This window comes from Drosophila miranda, chromosome 4 (assembly GCF_003369915.1).
Source record: "Drosophila miranda strain MSH22 chromosome 4, D.miranda_PacBio2.1, whole genome shotgun sequence".
NCBI lineage: Eukaryota > Metazoa > Arthropoda > Insecta > Diptera > Drosophilidae > Drosophila > Drosophila miranda.
In genome coordinates this window covers 3,950,593-3,968,786 of record NC_046677.1, presented here as the reverse complement: position 1 = coordinate 3,968,786, position 18,194 = coordinate 3,950,593, and the positions used below count along the sequence as shown (strand labels likewise).

The window sequence follows — 18,194 nt, the reverse complement described above, 5'->3', positions numbered from 1 at the left end:
GCGAAATGCAACGCAGGATATTTTCAAACCTTCGATGATTTTACATCGAAAGGTGCTAAAAAAAACCAAAACATCGCCACTCTGTTATCGAGGTGTACGCGACTATCGAGTAAGTGGATCTGATCTGATGAAAATTTGAGCAGATTTTAAGAAGACTTTTCGCCAGATCCGACAGAAAACTACACTCCTTATTAGTCATCATTGTCGAACAAAATGCCCGCTGATTTGGCTGACTTAACCTTAAGTAAGTATATTTGTTGTTTGTCAAAAAACGACACGTGCCTGCCTGCCGTCCACGTTGTCAATCGCTGCAATGTGCATCAATATTCATACTTATACGTCCGTGTGTGTATGTGTCTGCTCCTTCCTGTGCAGGCGCCCTCTTCACTTCTGAGAAGAGCGGCAGCGACGAGTCTGGAGACGGCAGCGAGGCCAAGCCCTATAAGAGCATCCTGCAGGCGATGCGCCATGCCGGCAAGGAGCCGTTCCCAACAATCTACGTGGATAGCAAGGACCCGAACGCCGCCGAGGCCTTCGAGCCGGCCGCCAAGTCCCAGCTGAAGAAGATCCAGAAGCTGTTCGTGCGCGAGGGACACAAGAACGCCGAGAAGCAGCAGCGTGAGGCTGGGGATGCCGAGAAGCGCCAGCAGAACCTCGAAGAGGCGCGCAATGTTAAGATCTCGGAGGACCCAAGTTGGCCCGTGGCACGCAAAATCCGCATCATGGAGGGCACCGAGAACCGTGGCTCTCGAGTGAAGGTCTATGGCTGGGTGCATCGCTTGCGGCGTCAGGGAAAGGCCCTGATCTTCATCACGCTGAGGGATGGCACTGGGTTCCTGCAGTGCGTGCTCAACGACCAGCTCTGCCAGACGTACGACGCTCTCACCCTGAGCACCGAGAGCACTGTTGTTCTGTTTGGCACTCTGAAGTTGATCCCAGAGGGCAAGACCGCACCCGGCGGTCATGAGCTCAATGTAGACTACTGGGAGCTGATCGGACTAGCGCCACCGGGTGGCGCCGACGCTATACTAAATGAGGAGGCGCAGCCGGATGTCCAGCTGGACAACCGGCACATCATGATCCGTGGCGAGAACACCTCCAAGGTGCTCAAGATGCGGTCTGTGGTGATGCAGGCTTTCCGGGCGCACTATTTGGCACGTGGTTACAATGAGGTGACGCCTCCCACATTGGTGCAGACCCAGGTGGAGGGGGGCTCCACGCTGTTCAAGCTTCAATACTTCAGTGAGGAGGCCTATCTCACCCAGAGCTCGCAACTGTATCTGGAGACCTGTCTCCCGGCTTTGGGCGATGTCTTCACTATTGCCCAAAGCTATCGGGCGGAGCAGAGTCGCACTCGCCGCCATCTGGCCGAGTACACACACATAGAGGCGGAGTGTCCATTCCTCACATTTGAAGACCTCTTGGATCGCCTGGAGGACCTCGTCTGCGACGTGGTCGACCGTGTGCTGAAGTCCCCATGGGGCAATCTTGTGAAGGAGCTGAACCCCGACTTCAAGCCGCCAACGAAGCCCTTCCGACGCATGAACTATTCCGATGCCATCAAATGGCTGAAGGAGAACAACGTGACCAAGGATGACGGCACATTCTACGAGTTTGGCGAGGACATCCCAGAGGCCCCCGAGCGCAAGATGACCGATGCCATCAACGAGCCCATAATGCTGTGTCGCTTCCCGGCCGAGATCAAATCGTTCTACATGTCTCGCTGCCCGGAGGATAAGACTCTTACCGAAAGCGTAGACGTGCTGCTTCCCAATGTAGGCGAAATCGTCGGGGGCTCCATGAGGATCTTCGACAGTGAGGAGCTGCTCAAGGGCTATCAGCGCGAGGGCATCGACCCCAAGCCCTATTACTGGTACACCGATCAACGCATCTACGGAACGCTTCCCCATGGCGGCTACGGTCTGGGTCTGGAACGCTTCCTCTGCTGGCTGCTCAACCGCTACCACATTCGCGAGGTTTGCCTCTATCCCCGTTTCCTCGACAGATGCAAGCCCTAAGCATCCAGCTATCCATCTTGCGTCAGCATTTAGACAAAAAATCCTTGAACTCAACTGTTTACAGCTTCTGCTCTATTCATAGTCTCTAACCATCTATCTGTATCTGTATCTGCATCCAGCTATCCATCTTGCGTCAGCATTTAGATAACAAATCCTTGAACTTAACTATTTACAGCTTCTGCTGTATTCATAGTCTCTAACCATCTATCTGTATCCGAAATTTTCAAAATAAAGGCCGCGCCTATGCTTGATCAGAATGTTTTGCTGTTGATGGTATTTTTCTCTGTCTGGTGTCGATCGGCAAAAATCCATCAGTAGCAAAGATGAGGAGATCCATTAAGAAGGGGGAATGATAGTGATAAGCCCATCGAAAGCCCCGGAAAGTCTGCCTCCGCGCCCAGCCGACTAGGAGATAGAAAAGCAGCCAGAATTGAAAAAAAAGAAAAGCATATTTTTTGGTAATTTTAGACTGATTTGGACTCATTCTCATTCATCTCACAATCCGGAAAACATAATTAAATCAAAGAAAATTGTTGATTCGTTGCACGTTTTTTATTTATCGTTTGAATGTCGTCTTTGCCAGAAATGTCGTGCTCGTCATCATCCTCCTGCATTTAAAGTATCCGATCAGCGGAAGCTGAGTAATGCGTATTTTGCCCCTCTTTGATGCTTCATGTAAGTAAAGACGCCAGACGCTTGGACGATCGTTTGCTGTGACACAGATCCATTTCGCCTTGAGAATGTATGCATTCGTATTTTGCTTTCTAGAAAGACTTTATGGAGTTTACTTAATAAATATAAAAAGGCAGCCACCGGATCCGAATCAGCTCGTGATATTATCGAACAGCTGTTCGATGTCCTTGTCCACGTAGTTCTCGGAGCTGTTCATTGTCTGGGAGTCGTCAAGCTCCATGTCCTCTTCCTGAGTCTCCTCATCTTCGCCATCGTCCTCCTCATCGGCCTGTGGCACCGCCTCAACCTCGGCCATTAGGTGCTCCTTGCGGTAATGGCTGCGCAACAGGTCGCTAATGGTGGCACAGACAATCTGTCTCACCTGAGCATCGAAGCTGGGAGGGAGCCACCCGGTGCGTTCGTTGCAAATGGCTCCAGTAAGGGGAGTGGGAATCTTCTCCAGCATATCCTGGATTTTTTGGATGCGGACGTCGCAGTAGCGAAGCATGCACTGCCTGGAGCGGGGCAACTTGTGCTCGTCGAAGTAGGGATAGTCGATATTCTGGACAAGATCGCACTTTGGCTCCTCGGCCGCAGCAGCAGAGGTCATTTTCAGTTTGGCCGACTTCCTGGAGTAGACAAACTCGGAGACTCCAGTGCCAAAGCGCAGGCGAAAGTCAAAGGTCTGGTAGTGCCGACTGTTGAAATCCTTGCGCGGATCGTAGCCATAGCGCACGTACAGCGTTCGCCAGGGTCCGTTGCTGAAGTAAAAGGCTAGCGACGGTATGATGCACTTGAGCTTGTCGGTGCCCACGCCAGACTCGTACAGTAGAGCTATGCGCGTCCATATGGGGCACTCATCGAATAATTTCTGAACGCGTGCAAATTGTTCATCGGAAACGTACTTCACCTTGAGGCGTTTCAAAATTTGCGCGTCTGCCTGGGTGGGAAAGGTGTCCTGCATGTTAAATGAGATCACATCATAGCTGTCATACGTTGACTTTGTAAGCACTCCCAGTACCTCCTGCAGGCCATCCTCCGCCCCGTCGATGCGGTAGTTTCCCGTATGGACAAGGTCCACACGGGCAAACAGCTCGGGCAGGCAAAGGAGCTGACTCTGCCCGCGCCTGAAAGAAGCGGCTGTTATTCCGGTCTGACCCATCGCTTAAACCCGCGCACTCACTTGAAGAACTCCAGGTCGGTCACGTCCGTCGGCTGCGTTTGCTCCAGGGCATACGTGAGCTTCGTCGCAGCGAGGCCATTGTCACTCTGTGGCGTGGGCCACAGCGGCAAGTACTGAAAGTCACAGAGCGCTGGGACAGTCCGGGGTTATTGTCTAATAGCTGCCTGGTTAATCTCGGTGCGAGAACTCACATTCAAAGGAGAAGCTGCGGCTGCAGTGCCCTAGAACGCGAACGAAATAATGTGGAGGTCGCAGCTTGTCCCGCTTATGCCGCCGCACAGTGACCGAGAGCAGGACGCCAGTCTTGTCTGTGCAATCTCCAAAGGCGGGCTTATTGTAGGGGTTCTGCGGATGAAAGCGCAGTTCCAGTCGCTTTACCTCATCGCCCAAGACCTGGGAACAAGCAGATGAGAATGCAGATCGAACTGTGAGCGATTCAGCCACTTACTTTTGAAACGTTCACAATGCCGCCCAAGGTGCCCAGCATACGGTCCGGATGGACCACACGGCCAGGGTACTCAATCAATTCATATTCCTTACGGGGATTGAAGCTTAACTGACGCGACATAGTTGGTTGGAATAAATTGGTTTTAAAACCTTCTCAGCACGCCGCCTGACATTTTGGATGGCTTTTTTCGACCTCCCTCTCTAGGTAACTCACCTTGCAACCTTCCTAGAGATGTGTTATTTTGTATCGATAAGTCGATCAAATTTATGGCATGGCTGGCTCACCTTGTTGTGCTAACACACCGTTTCGATTTTGCGCCTATTGATTGTTTATTGTTTACGGGAAAATGTCGAGCAGAAGCAGGAAACGTACGGCTGGCAGCAGCAGCAGTGCTGAGGAGCCGGACAGCGAGGAGGAGTCGAGGCTGAAGGACTTGCAGGAGCGAGATGAGTTCGCCAATCGCCTGAAGCAGCGGGATGAGGACCGCACACGCAAGGTGGTAGACTCCGCCGGTGGCCGCAAGGCTATCGAGGAAGCCACCAAACGCTTGAAGCTGGAGCACGAGGATCGGGACAAGATCGTGCCACACCTGCGCCTGCAATCGCGACGCCAGTACCTTGAAAAGCGCAAGGATGACAAAGTGGCCGAGCTGGAGGCGGATATTTTGGACGACGAGTATCTCTTCGAGGAGAGCGTGTAAGCGACTTTTCATGCTCAATGGGTAGCCGTTTAGCACTAATAATCCGTTTTTCGTTTCCCAGGTTGACCAAGCGCGAGCGGGAGGAGCGCCAGTACAAAAAGCAGCTGCTGAACATCGCCAAGGAGCATGAGAAGGCGCGGGAGCTAGAGCGCGTACAGCGCTATCACATGCCGCAGGACATGAAGAAGGGCGAGCGCTGTAAGTGAATCTGCAAGCTGCGAATGCACATCTGATGTTCTTCTCTTTCTCAGCTGAGTATGTCGAGGTGGACGACTTCGAGAGGCAGCCCAATCCCGAGCAAAAGAAGTGGGAAGCCGAGCAGTTGGCCTCAGCCCGTTTCCAGTTCGGCGCCAAGGACGTCAAGGCCGAGGAGGAGTATGAGCTGCTGTTGGACGATCAGATTGATTTCATTCAGGCCCTGACGCTCGACGGCAGTCGCGAAAAGTCCTCCAGCCGCCAGCCGGAGCTAACGGAAAAAGAACGCAAACGGCTGACACTGGACGAGACGCGTCGCTCGCTGCCCGTGTATCCGTTCAAAGAGGATCTCATTGCCGCTGTTAAGGAGCATCAGGTGCTGATCGTTGAGGGAGAAACCGGTTCGGGCAAGACCACCCAGGTGCCACAATACCTGGTCGATGCGGGCTTTACCAAGGACAAGAAAATGATTGGCTGCACGCAGCCGCGTCGCGTGGCTGCCATGTCTGTGGCGGCTCGCGTAGCCGAGGAGATGGGCGTCAAGCTGGGCAACGAGGTGGGCTACAGCATACGCTTCGAGGACTGCACCTCGGACCGAACCATCCTCAAGTACATGACGGACGGTACGCTGCATCGTGAGTTTCTCTCGGAGCCCGACTTGGCCTCATACAGTGTGATGATCATTGACGAGGCCCACGAGCGCACTCTGCATACGGACATCCTCTTTGGCCTGGTCAAGGACATTGCTCGCTTCCGGCCAGAGCTTAAGTTGCTCATATCGAGCGCCACCCTTGACGCGGACAAGTTCTCGGCCTTCTTCGATGATGCGCCGATCTTCCGCATCCCCGGACGACGATATCCGGTGGACATATTCTACACAAAGGCGCCGGAGGCGGACTATATTGATGCCTGCTGCGTTTCTGTGCTGCAGATACACGCCACTCAACCCTTGGGCGATATATTGGTGTTTCTGACGGGTCAGGATGAGATCGAGACCTGCCAAGAGGTTTTGCAGGACCGCGTCAAGCGTCTGGGCTCGAAAATCCGCGAGCTGATCGTCATTCCCGTCTATGCCAACCTTCCAAGCGACATGCAGGCTAAAATCTTCGAGCCCACGCCCCCGAATGCCCGCAAAGTGATCCTGGCCACCAACATAGCAGAGACCTCCCTGACGATCGACAACATTGTCTATGTGATCGATCCGGGGTTTGCCAAGCAAAACAACTTCAATTCCCGCACCGGCATGGAGTCCCTGATGGTGGTTCCCATTTCGAAGGCATCGGCAAATCAGCGAGCCGGCCGAGCTGGGCGCACGGCGCCGGGCAAGTGCTTCCGTCTGTACACGGCATGGGCGTACAAGCACGAGCTGGAGGACAACACGGTGCCGGAGATACAGCGCATCAATCTGGGCAACGCAGTGCTTATGCTCAAGGCCTTGGGCATAAACGATTTGATACACTTTGACTTTTTGGATCCACCCCCTCACGAGACACTCGTCCTGGCCCTGGAACAGCTCTATGCTCTGGGTGCTCTCAATCATCATGGGGAGCTGACCAAGCTGGGTCGGCGAATGGCCGAATTTCCTGTGGATCCCATGATGGGCAAGATGTTGCTGGCCAGCGAAAAGTGAGTAGGGAAGTAATGTTGTTCCAAAGCAAAAACTTTATCTTGAAGATTCTTCCACAGGTACAAATGTTCTGAGGAGATGGTCACGATTTCGGCAATGCTGTCGGTGAACAGTGCCATCTTCTATCGGCCCAAAGACAAGATCATACACGCGGACACGGCCCGCAAGAACTTCAACCACATGCACGGCGATCACCTGAGCCTGCTGCAGGTCTACAATCAGTGGGCGGAGACGGACTACAGCACGCAGTGGTGCTACGAGAACTTCATCCAGTACCGCTCAATGAAGCGGGCGCGCGATGTCCGGGAGCAGCTGGTAGGCCTGATGCAGCGCGTCGAGATCGACATGGTCAGTTGCCTGCCGGAGACTATAAATGTGCGCAAGGCGGCCACTGCCGGATATTTCTACCATGTGGCGCGCCTCTCCAAGGGCGGCCACTACAAGACCATCAAGCACAACCAGACGGTTATGATTCATCCGAATTCTTCGCTTTTTGAGGAGCTGCCTCGCTGGGTGCTCTACCATGAGCTGGTCTTCACCTCCAAGGAGTATATGAGGCAGGTTATTGAGATCGAAAGCAAGTGGCTGCTGGAAGTGGCCCCTCATTACTACAAAGCGAAGGAGTTGGAGGACTCGACGAACAAAAAGATGCCTAAGGGCGCTGGGCGGGCCGAAATGACACAATAAATCTGTGGTTTCTCTCTTTCCAATTTTCCAATTTTATGTTTGAGTGCAGTGATTAGATTCGTGATCAGCATCGAATTCCTGATCGTTTCCCATCAGTGGCTCAATATGGCTGATAGAAAAAAACGCCCAAATTTTTTCAAATTTACATTCAGGTGTCACGTATGGTAATTACATAAAAATGTAGTTAATATACAGACTAATTGTGCAGTTACCATGAACAAATATTAATTTAGTATACATTGTTGTTGACCTTTTTTTTTTGAAATTTTATAAACAAATCCAACAAAGATGAAACTTAAAACTAACCAGTCTTGTAGAATTCTTGACGGAGAACGATTAGCCTATTATAAGCCAAGGGGGTATTTCAATTTTAATTATTTAATAATGTTAGCGCAGTTTAGGTAGAAGATTCAGTGTTTTTTTTTTTAAGTTCAGAAGAAAGATGGCATGAATCTACAAGAAGAATTTACAATCGTTAATATTTTCCGCCATATACCTCAAGTAGTTGAACTCTTTAAATAGAGGGGGCTTAAGTGGGCTAAGTTTGGTTTTTCGTCATACGAGACGCTATATTGTTGTTGAGGAACCAAAATTGAGGCAAAAACAATCTGAGTCAAGTATTTAAAATAGGCCAGTCAAGTAGAAAATAGATTCATTAAATGGATAAAATTATGTGGACGTGGCTAAATTTTCTATCTAGCTAATAATATTCGACGGAATATCAAAATCGGGGAATATAGAACTTGAATTCGTCAGTATATTTACGGTATATTTTTAAAATGAGACGGTAGGCTTTGGTATATTTCTGAGGGTCGGACGGTGTATATTTGCTCTCACGGCTAAATTTTGTTTTAAAATAGAAATTGTGTGTTAATTTTTAATAATTCGCATTTCAAAGTTGTTAAAAGTAAGTTCCAACATCTTGCGGCTCACGCAATTTCAGAATTATGTTATTACGGCATAAAAACATGAACACTGCACGTTGTCGGCCAACTATGACGATCTAACCTAAAAAGTTGATGAAATTGATAAGTCTAGTCGGCTTTTTATTTACATACATATAGAAATAAATACATAGTTAGGCACATTACGCCAATAATTTCCTTCTTACTTTCGCACAGACTATGGCTTCCCAATTTTTCAATCGCATTGGCCAGATGGGCCTCGGAGTGGCAGTGCTCGGCGGCGTTGTTAATTCCGCATTATATAATGTGGAGGGGGGCCATCGAGCTGTGATCTTTGATCGTTTCACCGGCATCAAGGAGCATGTAGTTGGCGAGGGCACGCACTTCTTCATACCATGGGTGCAGCGCCCCATTATTTTCGACATACGCTCTCAGCCCCGCAACGTTCCAGTCATCACGGGCAGCAAGGATTTGCAGAATGTTAACATTACACTGCGTATCCTGTACCGTCCCATACCCGATCAGCTGCCAAAGATCTACACGATTTTGGGCCAGGACTACGATGAGCGTGTCCTGCCATCCATTGCCCCTGAGGTGCTGAAGGCAGTCGTCGCTCAATTCGATGCCGGAGAGCTGATTACTCAGCGCGAGGTGAGTTTTGATAGAAACGATAATATGCTTTTTGCTAATCTTTGTGCCCAACCTCCAGATGGTTTCGCAGCGCGTATCGCAGGAGCTGACCTTGCGCGCCAATCAGTTCGGGTTCATTCTGGACGACATCTCTCTGACACACTTGACCTTTGGTCGCGAGTTCACGCTGGCCGTTGAGATGAAACAAGTTGCCCAGCAGGAGGCAGAGAAGGCCCGCTTCGTTGTGGAGAAGGCCGAACAGCAGAAGCTAGCATCGATCATTTCGGCCGAGGGTGATGCCGCCGCTGCCGGTTTGCTGGCCAAATCGTTCGGCGAGGCTGGTGACGGTTTGGTCGAGCTGCGTCGTATTGAAGCCGCCGAGGACATTGCTTACCAACTGTCAAGATCCCGTGGCGTTGCCTACTTGCCCAGTGGCCAGAACACGCTCCTGAATCTGCCCTCGACCATTGCGCAGTAGCTCGGCGCGTCTAGTTCCGTTAAGTTGTAACTACCTTTAGCATTTACTAAGTACTTTTCGATTTGTTTCCGCTGAAATACGCGTTATTGTAATGTGCCCACTGACTGACTGGAATAATGAAGCGAAACAACCAAAAAATTGTCCCTTGTCAATGGTTTTTCCACACTCTTCTTCATTATGCTTGGATCGATTGTCGCAGCGTGTGCCTCAATGTGGCTCAACTTTCGTTGCCTCCCTGTGAGCTGTTTAGGCCCACCCCGCGAATTGGTTTATAAAATCGAGATCTATCCAAACTGAATCCAGTTAACCAATGAAACCTAAACCTAAACAACAAGAGATGTTGGTTATGTGAAGAAACAATACAATAAATAATACACATTATTTGCATAGCTTGAAGTTTAATCCCTGGACTGTGTACGTTTATGCACTTGAACTGCGAGTAAGATGTGGGCAGAGTCTGGGCTATCTCATTGGATGCTTGTCAAGCTGTTTCGGCTTAATATTAATTAATCCTCCAAAAGGCGATGCACACAACATTCAAGATTATATTGCTTACTTGTGGCTCTCCCTTGTGTTCTTTTGCTGGTTTCGTCAGATTATGCAGGCCCTACTTAAAGGCGCCATCTCATTCTCATGAGCGCATGCATAATAGTCAAAGTTTTTTCTATGCTCTCCCTACTCTAGTCCGCCATAAATCAAATTGTAGAAAAGTCTCCCCCATTCGACCCCATCATTCAGCACTCGCCCAGGAGGTGCGCACATATTTGTGGGTGGTTTGTTGCCTGAATGGGTGTTGGGGGTTGGTTGGGAATGCTCTCAACGCATTACAATCAGAAGCAGAGCCCAACAGGGCATGGAATAAAAATCTGTTGATTCAGTCAAGTGATTTGCCAAAGTGGCTTCGTTGAAATGTCAGGCACACTCTCCTCGGCGCGTAGCAACAGTTGGCCAACAACCCACCCCCTGCTGAACAATCCAACAATCAGCTCCACATCCCCATCCCAGGCTCAACAGGATATGGAACTCTTTGACGTCACCAGCATAGTGGAGTGGAAGATAACACGAGCGGATCGGGCCTCCCGGACCACGTCACAGTTGATGCTCTGAAAACCTGTTTTCAAAAGCGCGTAAAACGTTCGAATGGGATAATGATAAATGTCTCGTTTTCTATGAATTTCAAAAAATCGCTGCCTGGTGTGGCATGACTCATGACGGGGGATTCCTGGACCGCACTCGCACGGTCCCCATAAAACGATACCTGGGAACGGCGCTTGGAGGAACGTGCGCAGAATTCAAACCATTCTGAGGGGTCTTTCAATGTTAAATGGGCTACTATTAATTAATTATTAATATAATTGTATTAATTTATTTTTATTGGAAAGAAAAAGTTTCGATAAACTTCTTAGATCTGTCCATTCTATTCGCCCGTAGCTTCCAAGAACATAATTCTAGATCGACCTGTCTCAGCTCTGAACCATTCCATTCAGAGGGGTCTTCTTACCGCTTTGACTGGGCCCGAGTTTAATGTCCTGCTACTGAGTCACGCGCAAATTAATGCATGTTCCAAAATAACAACCAAAAAATCACCAGAAGAGCGCAATAACAAATCAAAGAGAATCGCACAAACAAGTTGAGAATGTTGCAGTCCGGAGCCACGGCCGAGCGGTTTGAACCGGTCCTGCTTGGGCCGTACCCGTGCCCGATGCGGTGGCTGTGGGCTGCTGCTGGGCTTTAAAAGCCTTGGCCAAGTGCGAGCAGCGCTCAGTTGACAAGCGAACGCCGAGCTCCGAACACTACACCGAACACCGCACACCGAGCACCAAGTGGGTCCATCACAGCTCAGAAAGCATCGCAATAGACCAAAAGATTTAGTTCGAAACGGAAACAAAGCGCGACAAGTGCTAATAATTAAAGGCACTTACCTAAAGTACACGGTGAGTGGCTCTATATACAATATTTGCATGGACGAATGGACATGTGCGAGTACATACATATGTGCGTGCAAACACTTAAAGTGCTCTGGCAACATAATTACTGTAACTGTATGGAAATGGACACACAATTTTATACGTATACGCAGTGGTGTACCTAGTGCTTTGATGCGAAGGCATCTCGAAGCACATAGCCGCACGCGTCTAGCCCAATTTTAAGTATATGCAGAATCCTTGGCTTTACTGCTTTTGGGGCTTTTGGATTTACAAGTTGTGTATCTGTGAAAGAAGTTTTTTAATCTTTAGTCACGGGCTAAAAGTGGCTGCCTCCAATGCCAACTTGTTTGCGTTGCTTAAAAGTGAATTGAATTGAATTGAATCGAGAAAAATACGAACAAACTCATTAATGCAAAAACGAGCCTGCAATTCTAAGTATTAAATAAATTACACTGAGCCGAAAGTAGTGCCAAATATGTGTAACTATTTAAGCGACAATGCAAAACTCACAACTCACAAAACTCTGAGATTCCTCACATAGGTATAAACATTATTTCACGGTCATACGGTTAGGGTAGGGTATGTACAAGTCGCAGTGACCCCATACCTACAAAAGTTCGTTGTTGGGCCGCAGCTGCTGTGCTGATTAGCATTATCAATACATATTCACTACATTTACTAACAAAACTTGATATCAACATTCAGGCTTTTCCCATTGCTTTTCTAACCCGCTCAGAGCATCGACTTCACTTAGTCTTTAAATTGCAACGAACCTAAAATGAGCGACCTAGCCACTAATACCACTAACAAACCCCAGCAAACTAACGGTAACGGTAACGGTAACGCTAAAGCTAACGCCAAGGTGGAAGATAAGCTGGATCCCAAGGTCTCGGTATGTCGAGCAAAGAGACACATAGATCCATTCTGTACTTACCAGTGTCCCGCCCTTTCTACTTAAAGATCGACATGGAGGCCCCGGAGTTCAAAGACTTTGCCAAATCAATGGTGGATTATATAGCCGAATATTTGGAGAACATACGAGACAGGTAAGCGATCTAACGAGCGGGACAGACAGAGAGTGAGTAAGCGTGTATCGGAGTGTTTCAATTAAATTTAATTTAAACACACAGATATACAGATGTGATACATATTGGCCTGACCTCAGCGTGCGGTGCGGCGCGGTGTTAATTGAAAGTTCGTTCTGTTCGATACAGAGCAAGTGAATGACATTTAGCACATGGAGAGGTATACATATATAGTCATGGGAAAGTCTCTCCGATCCGACCTTTGCTTTGTTGCATATCCATCTCGCTCTCAGCGGCCTTCCCAGTTCTCTAAGGCTAAACACTTTCATTTTTGAACACGCTATTTTTTGTTTTCCTACTATCTATATTTTTACTACTGCTCTTGGCCAAACCAAATGAAGCTAATCGTTTATTACAGCATTAAATAGGTTTTAATGTTGGCGTTTCAAGGGCGTCTTTGTACGTGTCTTACGTGTATGCCACGGGCAATAATGATTGCCGTTCCATTGTTCTTTGGTAAATCTAACGGTTTCTTTTTGACTCTCCATTGCCTTGAATATATACATATATATTCATTCATATATCGTGTTGGATAATGTATATAACAGACATTGAATTAGCAGCTGAGTTTGTACCAGTTGGTAGAAACTTACTGATCTTGGGTATGATTAAAAAAAGTCTAAAAAAGACTCGACCCAACCTTAAACATTGTTCCACTTCTCGGCATCCCAAAAATGTTCATTCTCCCGAATGCATACATACTGTATTTTGTTCACTACTTTCTAGAAAGAATATGGGTAAATGAAGGTAATTCCATTATCTCTACCCCGGCATCTTGTCTTCGCCCACTTCTGTACACCCATACTATTGATTTCTTATTTACAACTGGCAACAATCTGGGGATGCGATGCTGCTGTTGCGAGTATCTACACACACAGTATAGATGCGTGGGGTTGGGGTTGGTGTTAGGATAACTAAGTTTCAAATGCAATTAGTAGAAAGCTTTTCCTGAATAGATGGGTAGACAACTGGCTAATATAATTTTCCTCTCTGCAGACGGGTCCTGCCTGAGGTGAAGCCCGGGTACTTAAAGCCTCTGATTCCGGATGCAGCGCCCGAGAAGCCAGAGAACTGGCAGGACGTGATGCAGGACATCGAGCGAGTGATTATGCCGGGAGTGACGCACTGGCACAGTCCCAAGTTTCACGCCTACTTCCCGACGGCAAACTCGTATCCGGCCATTGTGGCGGACATGCTGAGTGGAGCGATCGCCTGCATAGGGTTCACCTGGATCGCAAGTCCCGCCTGCACCGAGCTGGAGGTGGCGATGATGGACTGGCTTGGTAAGATGATCGATTTGCCTTCCGAGTTCCTGGCCTGTTCGGGCGGTAAGGGAGGCGGCGTCATCCAGGGCACCGCCAGTGAGTCCACTTTGGTGGCCTTGCTGGGCGCCAAAGCAAAGAAGGTTAAGGAGGTCCAGGCCCAGCATCCAGATTGGGACGAGCACACCATCGTTGGCAAACTCGTCGGCTACTGTTCTGACCAGGCGCATTCCTCCGTGGAGAGAGCGGGACTTCTGGGTGGGGTCAAGCTGCGTTCGGTGCCGTCGGAGAAGAGTCGCTTGCGGGGCGAGGCTCTGGAGACGGCCATCGAGCAGGATCTGGAGGATGGCCTGATACCTTTCTATGCTGTTGTCACCCTAGGCACAACCAATTCGTGCGCCTTCGACCGCCTGGACGAATGTGGTCCGGTGGGAAACAAGCACAAGGTGTGGATCCATGTGGATGCCGCCTACGCAGGCTCTGCATTCATCTGTCCAGAGTACCGGCATCTGATGAAGGGCATCGAGGCGGCCGACTCGTTCAACTTTAATCCCCACAAGTGGATGCTGGTCAACTTCGATTGCTCGGCAATGTGGCTAAAGGACCCAAGCTGGGTTGTGAACGCCTTTAATGTGGATCCGCTCTACCTGAAGCACGATATGCAAGGCTCTGCTCCGGACTACCGCCACTGGCAAATTCCCCTCGGACGACGGTTCCGCGCCCTCAAGCTCTGGTTCGTCCTGCGGCTGTACGGTGTCGAGAACCTGCAGGCACACATCCGCCGCCACTGTAACTTTGCCACACAGTTCGGGGAGCAGTGCGTCGCTGATAAGCGCTTCGAGCTGGCCGCAGAAGTGAACATGGGCCTCGTCTGTTTCCGGCTCAAGGGCAGCAACGAGCGCAACGAGGCTCTGCTAAAGCGCATTAATGGCCGAGGAAATATCCACATGGTGCCGGCGAAGATACAGGATGTGTACTTCCTGCGAATGGCCGTCTGCTCGCGCTTCACTCAATCCGAAGACATGGTGTACTCTTGGAAGGAGGTTGCCGCCGCCGCCGACGAGATGGATGCTGAGCAGTAAGTCCAGCTCAGCCTTTGGGTTGTGACATGTTTAGGGAATTTACATCGCAATAAGATGGACCGGGAACTACCGTTCATCGCCACATCACAATTTAGTATCTTATCATCGTATCGTTGTCGTTGTTGTTAATGCTTTAAATGTATATTATGCTACTTTTAATTAAATTTATCTGCTTAAAAAAACAAATTGTAACTAAATTAGGTAATTTTGACTAGGATTTTTTTTGTACCGACTTGGGAAGCCAATTCCATCAGATGTATTGCTTGATGTTGTAGTATTCGATAATTCGCTGCGCTTCTCGTATGCCACTGGATCGCGCTGCATCGATGGTGCCGAAGCCATGCAGAGCCGTCGCATCGCCGGCAAAGAGTAGACTGGGAGCTTTTCCACCCAGCGGAGCAGCCAGACGCTGGACATCGCGGGCACTGCTGCAGGTGGAAAAGTACGGACGCCCTCCGAGATAGCAGGCGGAGGTGCTCCATTTGGAGCGCAGCATTCCCTGGGGATAGGGCACCAGAGGGTTGCTAATACATTTCCTCAGCAGCGTTGTAATTTGCTCCAAGAGTCTGGCATCCGGCAGCTTCTCAATCTCTTCGTAGTATCCACCACCTACGCGCACCTCCAGCACATGCTGGCTACTGGGTACCTGAGATATTTCCACCACCTGTTGTGTCCAGCTCCGTTCGGCTTGGGGATCGGCCACACGATTGATAAGCGTGCCAAGGGGTCGCAGGTTTCTTCTGAGCCACAGGCGTATGGGTAAATTGTAGGAGAGATAGATCTTGACGGGGCTACCGAATCCCAGGTTGCGTATGGCCATCATCTTTTCCTGCGGCAGCGAAGGTCTAAACAGGATGCCAGCGAAGTTCTTTAGCACACCCAGGGGCAAAGTGCAAATGATGTGATCTGCATTGTACAAACTTCCGTCAAGGCAGCCAACGCTATTGCGGTGTCCGAGTGCCGACGGCGTCCATTGTATCTGGCCAACGGGCTTGCCCGTTTGCAGCTGCTCCTTGCCCAGACGTTGGCTCAGCTCGTCCACAATATTGTCCAGGCCGGTGGGCACATAGATGGGACATGGATCCGGTTGCACGGGGCAGCTGGTAATATGATCTATGTTGACGTACTCCAAGCAGCAGCCCAGGACGCTGCTAAATTCCTTGAACAGCGACTGGAAGATCTCCCTGGCCGTATTTTGCTCTTCTGGCTTAAAAGAGAGTCCGATCGCCTTGTTGCTCTCTGTCCTAAAATAGGCCATCACGTTGTCCAGCGAGTGAAGGTCACTGCCAGTCTTGACTTTGTCGGAGACCTTCAAGCCTCCACACAGCTGACGGAATAGAGCATCGATCAGGTCAACCATGGCTGGATTAACTTTATTCTGGTCGTGGTTTATTTGGACGTACTCGGGCCTTTCCGGTTGCTTAATCCGCTTGTCCAACCCCTCGACATTACGCAGCAATTCATACGTAGAGTCTTGAGAGCCATCGATGGGCACCCATTTGGCACCCAGTTCGCAAAAGGTGTCGCCAAAGCGCTGCGAGTTGATGCGTCCTCCGTAGCGTTCGGTGGCCTCCAGGACAACGGTCCTCCGAAAACCATGCGACAGCAAGTGCTGAGCGGCCGATAGACCAGCCAGACCGGCGCCTATAACCACGATCCTGGCATTTTGACGGGCCGACTCCAGGTTCAGATTGCCGATGGCGTGGCCGAGGTTCTGGTTACTGAGATCCGATTGGAGTGCCGTGGCATTGTATAAGCTGCGTCTGGCGGATAGTTTGTAACTGCAGACAAGAGGATGTTGATTACATTTCAGTATGCGCCGCATTTCGGTAGCATCCGCGTCCGCTTGTCGAGGTGATTCCTGCAGCAACACTTACCATTGCATAGCAAGCGATACTTTGCAATTTGGAGTGTGCTGATGTGCCTAGATGAACAAAACAAAATATAATATACAATTTTGAACAGATGTTTCGTTCATAATGATTGAACGAACTTAACCCACTCAACCCCCCGTTTATTTAAGCAGCTGTGCAACTGGAGTTGAACCGCGGAAAATAATACTGTATGTAAATTGTTCTTGTAGATCCAGTTTTTTAATCCTTTTTTAATAAACACTACAATAAAAATTAAACCGAATATTAAAGTCGAGGAATACGACTTCCAATCATGGGCAATGAACGACTAACCCATTGTCGACCAGATCTCAGATCTCTTTTGCCGGAGTCCATCCGCAGCGTCGTTTTCAGAAGTTAAAAAAAAAAGAAAATGTTTTTAAATACGATATAGCGAAAACTATAGATATCTCAGCTGACTTTATGAGTTCATCAATATTTGAAAATAAATACCTCAAAAAATGATCAATTTTGAATTTGAAAACTTAAGCTGCATTTATCAGCTTTTCAGTACAACCAGATGTAAGATACTTAAGTTATGAGCAAAAGAACACAACCTCTGAAAAACATTAACAAAACATTTTTAACCACACTTTAAAAAAAAACCCCATGATTCATAAAACATTTGTAAGGCCGCAAATCATTCAGAAAAGGGTCGTTTCTAATATTTAATTTTTACAATATATTTTATATGTCATTTGGTATTGCTCTTCACATCTGTCTCTCTTTTTTCTATTTTTCTCACAACAACAACAGCCGTTTGTAACCAACTTGATTCAGTGTAATATCACAGGAGTCTGGATACAACTTTTGGTTCATCTATTGATCGGCTATTGATGCTGATCAAGAATATATATACTTTATGGGGTCGGAAACGCCTTCCTTCTGGACGTTACACACATCCACTTTCACCACAAATCTAATATAGCTCTACACTTATATAGTTCGAGTGTTGATTATTTTATTGTTTAAGTCGTTGCAATAACAGAATAGAGGGCAAATTGCTCTATGGTAATACATTGGCACGATGTAAAAGGTGGATTTCATCTTGATCTTAGATAAAGAAATATTGGAGAACGTATACTAAACAAATCTCGGGAAAATTTAGAGACAGTCAAGTCGAGTCAAATATGAAAAATTAGATTAGATTATTATATACTAATCCATCCATTTATTTCATATCTTAGACATGTGAGATACGAAAATAACTAGGAAAATAATTATTCTTTAGAAAAATTAATTAACTAAGTTTACTATAAATTTTTTCCAATGTTAAGGTTATAGGATGGGTATTTTACAAAAATAAAAAAACTAGAGCAGGCTTATAATTGATATGTTTCTTTCGTTGTTTTTTTTAATTATATGAGATTAAAAATAGAATATAAAACGAGGGGAAAGTTGT

At 48.3% G+C, this 18,194-nt stretch overlaps 6 protein-coding genes across 8 annotated transcripts; 4 read left to right on the top strand and 2 right to left on the bottom strand.

The window, feature by feature from the left end:
• The first annotated feature begins 90 nt into the window (after positions 1-90).
• On the top strand, positions 91-2,275 carry LOC108161925 (asparagine--tRNA ligase, cytoplasmic). 2 transcript variants are annotated; one of them, XM_017296349.2, is made up of 3 exons: positions 91-109; positions 167-244; positions 376-2,275. In XM_017296349.2, the coding sequence occupies exons 2-3, from the start codon at positions 214-216 to the stop codon at positions 2,016-2,018; spliced, it is 1,674 nt and encodes a 557-aa protein (XP_017151838.1). In that variant the 5' UTR covers positions 91-109; positions 167-213; the 3' UTR covers positions 2,019-2,275. The 2 variants fall into 2 exon arrangements, with proteins under 2 accessions (XP_017151838.1, XP_033248487.1); XM_033392596.1 differs by having other exon boundaries at positions 91-244.
• A 273-nt stretch (positions 2,276-2,548) lies between these two features.
• Positions 2,549-4,527, bottom strand: LOC108161927 (general transcription factor 3C polypeptide 5). Its single transcript, XM_017296350.2, has 4 exons — positions 4,322-4,527; positions 4,065-4,266; positions 3,874-4,003; positions 2,549-3,817 (listed from the first exon to the last, which is right to left on the bottom strand). The coding sequence occupies exons 1-4, from the start codon at positions 4,439-4,441 to the stop codon at positions 2,842-2,844; spliced, it is 1,428 nt and encodes a 475-aa protein (XP_017151839.1). The 5' UTR covers positions 4,442-4,527; the 3' UTR covers positions 2,549-2,841.
• A 95-nt stretch (positions 4,528-4,622) lies between these two features.
• LOC108161924 (pre-mRNA-splicing factor ATP-dependent RNA helicase DHX16) lies at positions 4,623-7,554 on the top strand. Its single transcript, XM_017296348.2, has 4 exons — positions 4,623-5,017; positions 5,083-5,219; positions 5,273-6,842; positions 6,903-7,554. The coding sequence occupies exons 1-4, from the start codon at positions 4,668-4,670 to the stop codon at positions 7,528-7,530; spliced, it is 2,685 nt and encodes an 894-aa protein (XP_017151837.1). The 5' UTR covers positions 4,623-4,667; the 3' UTR covers positions 7,531-7,554.
• A 770-nt stretch (positions 7,555-8,324) lies between these two features.
• Positions 8,325-9,924, top strand: LOC108163929 (protein l(2)37Cc). The gene is made up of 3 exons (XM_017299462.2): positions 8,325-8,437; positions 8,652-9,086; positions 9,145-9,924. The coding sequence occupies exons 2-3, from the start codon at positions 8,655-8,657 to the stop codon at positions 9,541-9,543; spliced, it is 831 nt and encodes a 276-aa protein (XP_017154951.1). The 5' UTR covers positions 8,325-8,437; positions 8,652-8,654; the 3' UTR covers positions 9,544-9,924.
• A 1,390-nt stretch (positions 9,925-11,314) lies between these two features.
• On the top strand, positions 11,315-15,082 carry LOC108163291 (aromatic-L-amino-acid decarboxylase). 2 transcript variants are annotated; one of them, XM_017298492.2, is made up of 3 exons: positions 11,315-11,477; positions 12,432-12,517; positions 13,553-15,082. In XM_017298492.2, exons 2-3 carry the CDS (start codon positions 12,438-12,440, stop codon positions 14,898-14,900), a joined length of 1,428 nt encoding a protein of 475 aa, XP_017153981.1. In that variant the 5' UTR covers positions 11,315-11,477; positions 12,432-12,437; the 3' UTR covers positions 14,901-15,082. The 2 variants fall into 2 exon arrangements, with proteins under 2 accessions (XP_017153981.1, XP_017153980.2); XM_017298491.2 differs by lacking the exon at positions 11,315-11,477 and adding an exon at positions 12,216-12,363.
• On the bottom strand, positions 15,033-16,887 carry LOC108163290 (protein anon-37Cs). The gene is made up of 2 exons (XM_017298490.2): positions 16,778-16,887; positions 15,033-16,681 (listed from the first exon to the last, which is right to left on the bottom strand). Exons 1-2 carry the CDS (start codon positions 16,783-16,785, stop codon positions 15,151-15,153), a joined length of 1,539 nt encoding a protein of 512 aa, XP_017153979.1. The 5' UTR covers positions 16,786-16,887; the 3' UTR covers positions 15,033-15,150.
• Positions 16,888-18,194: the final 1,307 nt, after the last annotated feature.

What these genes read in the sequence shown, in the direction of transcription:
- LOC108163291 (XM_017298491.2), top strand. Translation starts at nt 12,250, where the DNA reads ATGAGCGACCTAGCCACTAATACCACTAACAAACCCCAGCAAACTAAC. An exon ending in AGCTGGATCCCAAGGTCTCG is followed by an intron (nt 12,364 to 12,431) that starts GTATGTCGAGCA and finishes TTCTACTTAAAG; the next exon opens with ATCGACATGGAGGCCCCGGA. An exon ending in TTGGAGAACATACGAGACAG is followed by an intron (nt 12,518 to 13,552) that starts GTAAGCGATCTA and finishes TCCTCTCTGCAG; the next exon opens with ACGGGTCCTGCCTGAGGTGA.
- LOC108161925 (XM_017296349.2), top strand. Translation starts at nt 214, where the DNA reads ATGCCCGCTGATTTGGCTGACTTAACCTTAA. An exon ending in TTTGGCTGACTTAACCTTAA is followed by an intron (nt 245 to 375) that starts GTAAGTATATTT and finishes CTTCCTGTGCAG; the next exon opens with GCGCCCTCTTCACTTCTGAG.
- LOC108161924 (XM_017296348.2), top strand. Translation starts at nt 4,668, where the DNA reads ATGTCGAGCAGAAGCAGGAAACGTACGGCTGGCAGCAGCAGCAGTGCT. An exon ending in TATCTCTTCGAGGAGAGCGT is followed by an intron (nt 5,018 to 5,082) that starts GTAAGCGACTTT and finishes TTCGTTTCCCAG; the next exon opens with GTTGACCAAGCGCGAGCGGG. An exon ending in CATGAAGAAGGGCGAGCGCT is followed by an intron (nt 5,220 to 5,272) that starts GTAAGTGAATCT and finishes TCTCTTTCTCAG; the next exon opens with CTGAGTATGTCGAGGTGGAC.
- LOC108161927 (XM_017296350.2), bottom strand. Translation starts at nt 4,441, where the DNA reads ATGTCGCGTCAGTTAAGCTTCAATCCCCGTAAGGAATATGAATTGATT. An exon ending in GCATTGTGAACGTTTCAAAA is followed by an intron (nt 4,267 to 4,321) that starts GTAAGTGGCTGA and finishes GCTTGTTCCCAG; the next exon opens with GTCTTGGGCGATGAGGTAAA. An exon ending in ACCGACCTGGAGTTCTTCAA is followed by an intron (nt 3,818 to 3,873) that starts GTGAGTGCGCGG and finishes CGCTTCTTTCAG; the next exon opens with GCGCGGGCAGAGTCAGCTCC.
- LOC108163929 (XM_017299462.2), top strand. Translation starts at nt 8,655, where the DNA reads ATGGCTTCCCAATTTTTCAATCGCATTGGCCAGATGGGCCTCGGAGTG. An exon ending in AGCTGATTACTCAGCGCGAG is followed by an intron (nt 9,087 to 9,144) that starts GTGAGTTTTGAT and finishes CCCAACCTCCAG; the next exon opens with ATGGTTTCGCAGCGCGTATC.